The 5,000-nt window shown below is 46.0% G+C and overlaps 1 protein-coding gene across 1 annotated transcript in view; it reads left to right on the forward strand.

The window, feature by feature from the left end:
- The window catches only part of LOC142971564 (rho guanine nucleotide exchange factor TIAM2-like), an 18,694-nt gene extending 14,823 nt beyond the window's left edge, over window positions 1-3,871 (forward strand). The window contains 10 exon segments of the mRNA XM_076112132.1: window positions 28-153; window positions 245-353; window positions 429-608; window positions 757-875; window positions 1,581-1,689; window positions 1,769-1,827; window positions 2,379-2,469; window positions 2,567-2,654; window positions 3,349-3,649; window positions 3,704-3,871. Coding sequence (XP_075968247.1) covers window positions 28-153; window positions 245-353; window positions 429-608; window positions 757-875; window positions 1,581-1,689; window positions 1,769-1,827; window positions 2,379-2,469; window positions 2,567-2,654; window positions 3,349-3,649; window positions 3,704-3,871 — 1,350 coding nt within the window.
- Window positions 3,872-5,000: the final 1,129 nt, after the last annotated feature.

Consider the following 5,000-nt stretch of genomic DNA (forward strand, 5'->3'; position numbering starts at 1 on the left):
TCTATGACCGCAGCGTCTCTCCCTCAGATGGAGGCGTTGTTTGGCAGCTTGCCGGAGATGTTGGACTTCCAGAGAGTTTTCCTTCAGACGCTGGAGGAGAGAATCTCCTCCTGTCCCAACTTCAGCCACCTGGAGACACCTGAGCAGTTCAAGGTAAACACTCAGCAGACGGTTCTTCGGGTGTTTCAGTAGATTTAAATGAATTCATCATTTAAAAAAAACCTTTCTCTCTCCTCGCTTGAAGCATCTCCTCTTCTCGTTGGGAGGATCTTTCCTCTACTACGCCGACCACTTCAAGCACTACAGCGGCTTCTGTGCAAACCACATCAAGGTCCAGAAGGTCCTGGAGAGAGGTGAGCTTCCTCCGTCACACAAACCCTTCCATGATTTATTCAAAGAACGATGAACAAAAGTATCCGATTTCACAGCCAAGACAGACGGAGCCTTCAAGTACTTCTTGGAGACCAGGAATCCGACCAATCAGCACTCGTCGTCTCTGGAGTCGTACCTGATCAAACCTGTTCAGAGAGTCCTGAAGTATCCGCTGCTGCTGAGAGAGCTGGTGTCTCTGACCGACCCCGAGAGCCCCGAACATACACACCTGACAGGTACACACACACCTGACTGTACACGACACACACCTGACAGGTACACACACACACACCTGACTGTACACGACACACACCTGACAGGTAGCTGCAGTGATCACTGTAGAGGTCTCTGTCATTGACTGTAATTCTCCTGTTGTCCACTCAGAGGCGCTGAGAGCGATGGAGAAGGTGGCGACTCACATCAACGAGATGCAGAAGATCTACGAGGATTACGGCTCCGTGTTCGACCAGCTGGCTGCAGAGCACAGTTCACCTCACAGACAGGTACACACACCTCACAGTTCACCTCACAGACAGGTACACACACCTCACAGTTCACCTCACAGACAGGTACACACACCTCACAGACAGGTACACACACCTCACAGTTCACCTCACAGACAGGTACACACACCTCACCCAGTTCACCTCACAGACAGGTACACACACCTCACCCAGTTCACCTCACAGACAGGTACACACACCTCACCCAGTTCACCTCACAGACAGGTACACACACCTCACAGTTCACCTCACAGACAGGTACACACACCTCACAGACAGGTACACACACCTCACCCAGTTCACCTCACAGACAGGTACACACACCTCACCCAGTTCACCTCACAGACAGGTACACACACCTCACCCAGTTCACCTCACAGACAGGTACACACACCTCACCCAGTTCACCTCACAGACAGGTACACACACCTCACAGTTCACCTCACAGACAGGTACACACACCTCACCCAGTTCACCTCACAGACAGGTACACACACCTCACCCAGTTCACCTCACAGACAGGTACACACACCTCACCCAGTTCACCTCACAGACAGGTACACACACCTCACAGTTCACCTCACAGACAGGTACACACACCTCACAGTTCACCTCACAGACAGGTACACACACCTCACCACACCCTGACGACGCCCCACTGTGTTTGTGGTGGACTTCCTACAGTCAGTGCTTTACCTCCTGCAGGTGACGGAGATCTCCATGGGGGAGTTTCTGGTCCACTCGTCGGTGGTCTGGTTGAACCCGCTGCCCAGTCTGGGCCGGCTGAGGAAAGAACCGGAGCTCACTCTGTTCGGTGGGTCCCGATTCTGATCGTCCGCCATGAGACGAGTAGAGACGTAATGAGTCTCATTTCATCTTGTTTGTGTCCTCAGTGTTCAAACGGGCCGTCATCCTGGTTTACAGAGAGAGCAGCAAGCTGAAGAAGAGGATGGTGAGTCTTTAAGAGAAGGTTTCCATGTGTGGTTTTTTCCTTATTGAGGATCCTCTACAAGTTATAAACCTCCGCACCTCATTTCTGTAGAAATCAACTTACAAAGTCAACGTTATTTGCACGTTTAAATCATGTTATGATTGCGTTATTAACCAAAAGGCTGCAGCTTTGATCAGAGTGAGGACATCACCTGGACATTACGAGGTGCAACCAGGGGCAGTAACAGAAGCCCCTCATGGTGCGTTCAAGGACACTCAGATTCGTCCGCTGAACAGTAAAATTCAGGCTTCACGTTCATGTTCTGTCCGTTTAAAAACTTTTTCAGGAATACCAAAAAGGATTTAAAGAGATTTAATGATGGAAGAACAACAAAGGAATCTTTTGAAGCTTCTTTGTATTTTTGAAATCACACAGTGGATTAAACCAGAACCGGAGGTTTCAATATCATCGAATGACCTCAAAAAGAGCAGTAAAGCTCTCTGTCTGATGCATTATTTTACATTTTAATATGTATTCAGTTTTTCTCTAACGTCTGTTTATGTGTTGGACAGACCGCCTCCCGCTCAGCCGACCCGGACCCCTTCAGGTTCCGCTGGTTAATCCCAGTGTCGGCGGTTCAGGTCAGACCGGCCAACATCACAGGTCAGTGACCAATCACAAGAGTCCCACCTGAGTGGCGTCCAGCGGGTGGCGCTGTGCTGCATTCACAGACGTATCTGCGCCTTGTGTTGTTTTTCAGGCTCAGAGGACCAGTGTGTGTGGGAGCTGGTTCACAGCCGGTCGGAGACGGAAGGACGACCGGAGACGGTGTTTCAACTCTGCAGCAGGTAGAAGTGATGGAAATTATGGATCCGCTTGATCAGAGCCAGCAGAATCATTTTAGAGTTTTCTAGTGATTAGATGGTAAAATGAGCTTCATGTCATCACAGCTACTCGTGATTTTTATTAATGATCGAAGATTTAACGTCTCATTGTAGTGAAATCATTTTCTGTGTGTGTGTGTGTTCTTGTACTTCTAACTTTGTGGGGACTATTTAAAAGTCGGGACATGTTGTCCTCTACTTTAAATACTGAGTGAGGTTTAAGACCTGGTGGTTTTTAAGGTTGGAGTTAGGTTCAGGTGTAGTTTAGATTAGTCGATTAATTGATTAGTGGATTGATTAGTGGATTGATTGATTAGTGGATTGATTGATTAGTCGATTGATTAGTCGATTGATTAGTCGATTGATTAGTCGATTGATTGATTAGTCGATTGATTAGTCGATCGATTGATTAGTCGATTGATTAGTCGATTGATTAGTCGATTGATTAGTCGATTGATTAGTCGATTGATTAGTCGATTGATTAGTTGATTAATTGATTAGTCAATTGATTGATTAGTCTTTCATCTGTTTTTTATGTGATAATTTGCTGCTTCTTTGTTTTCCGTTATTCAAATAGAAAATATTTTAGTTTTGGACAAACAAAGACATTTGAAGACGTTTTTATAATCGATAATGAAAACAAGTGTTTGTGTTTCAGCGGTTTGGAGACGAAGGCCAGCGTTCTCAGAGCTCTGCGCTGCCTCCTCAGAGACCGAGCGCCCGCCGGCTCCCTGAGGAGGACCAGGACCACGGCCGAGAGGAGCAGCTCCTGGAGGAGGAGGCAGCAGCCGAGGAGGACGACTCCTCGTCGTGCGGAGGACCTCCGAGAGGAGACCTGCTCCGAGCCTCTGCTGCCCAGCCGAGCCGCCTCCGACCCCCTGGTGAAGAGGACCAGACTCTGCTCCCTCACCGGAGAGCTGGAGGCTCAGCTGCAGAGGCTGAACTTCACCGAGGAGGAGGTGGACAAGGAAGAGGAGGCGCAGCAGCGAGGAGCAGGCGACCGGAGGAACCAGGAGAAGAGGCGGAGCTCCAGTCTGAGACGAAGTCCCGGAGGAGAAGCGCTGGACCTCTTGGAGAGAGACTTCAGTGTTCAGAGCATGACCTCCATGATCAACGAGGACTGCTTCTACGACAGCGTGCTGGGGAGACGGACGGCCGCCGCTACCACGCTACACGGCTAACGTGCTAACGTGGAACTCCAGATCCTGGAGACCTTTCATCAGACCTGATGGTGTTTCTGACCTCCATCAACAGGAAGTTCTCGTCTCATGAACTAAAACACTGACGAACAAGCTCTCATCTCTACAAGATCACAGACGACCTGAAGAAAGAATTTAGGAAAACGACGACGATTTGGAAACAAGATACATTTTTTTTCCAGAAGAGGAAGTCCAACCAGCTGTGATAGCAGCTGTGATAGCAGCTGTGATAGCTGATCAGAACTACGTCGTGCTTTCTTTAATCCATCTCTTTAGAAACACCTGAAATAACTCGTTACATTATTAAAGCCACTGTTACAGGAAGTAAACACGGATTCTAAGAATGAAGTCAAAATAGAAACAAGTCTTAATTAATACAAACATCATTTTGAAAAGGAAATCAAACTAGGAATCAAACTATAATTTCACAAAACAACCAGTTGAAGTATTTTTAAGAAAGAGTTCAGTCTTTACCACATATTCTTGAATACGACCTTTTCTAATTAAATTACGTCTTCATGGTTGAAAAAATATATGTTTTTGAAAGTTTAGTTAATATTTGAAACATCACGACCCTTTGTTGCAAAATTACAACTTTATCTTGAATATTGTGACTTTTATTCTCACGAAAAACTTTACTTCACAGTGTTTTTAATAATAATAATAAACTCCAGGAGCTTCACAGTTCTGGACCAAACAGGATCTGTGACACAAACCTCAAACTTCCAAAACACTTTCAGGAAATATGGAACCAATTCTTTTATTTTTTTTACATTTTCAAAAACACTAAAAAAGGATTTCATGAGATTTAATGATGAAGAACAGCGAAGGAATCTTTTGATTTGCGTCAGAAGAAAAACGGTTGAAGTTTGAAGCTTCTTTGTATTTTTTAAAATCAAACGGTGGATTTAACAATTTAACAAAACCAAAGTCTCGATATCGTTGAATGACCTCAAACACCTGGAGCTCAGTGATTTCTTTTGATGGATTATTTAACATTTTATCGTCACGAGTCTCCTTCATGTTCTGCTGGGAGATCACAGCGTTCTCAACAGAAGATTTGTGTTCCGGAAGTCTAACAGACGAACGTTGGACTCTTTGTTTTCAGTAT

The sequence above is a fragment of the Anarhichas minor genome, unplaced genomic scaffold (genome assembly GCF_050575085.1).
Source record: "Anarhichas minor isolate MPS153535 unplaced genomic scaffold, ASM5057508v1 ptg000047l, whole genome shotgun sequence".
Lineage (NCBI taxonomy): Eukaryota > Metazoa > Chordata > Actinopteri > Perciformes > Anarhichadidae > Anarhichas > Anarhichas minor.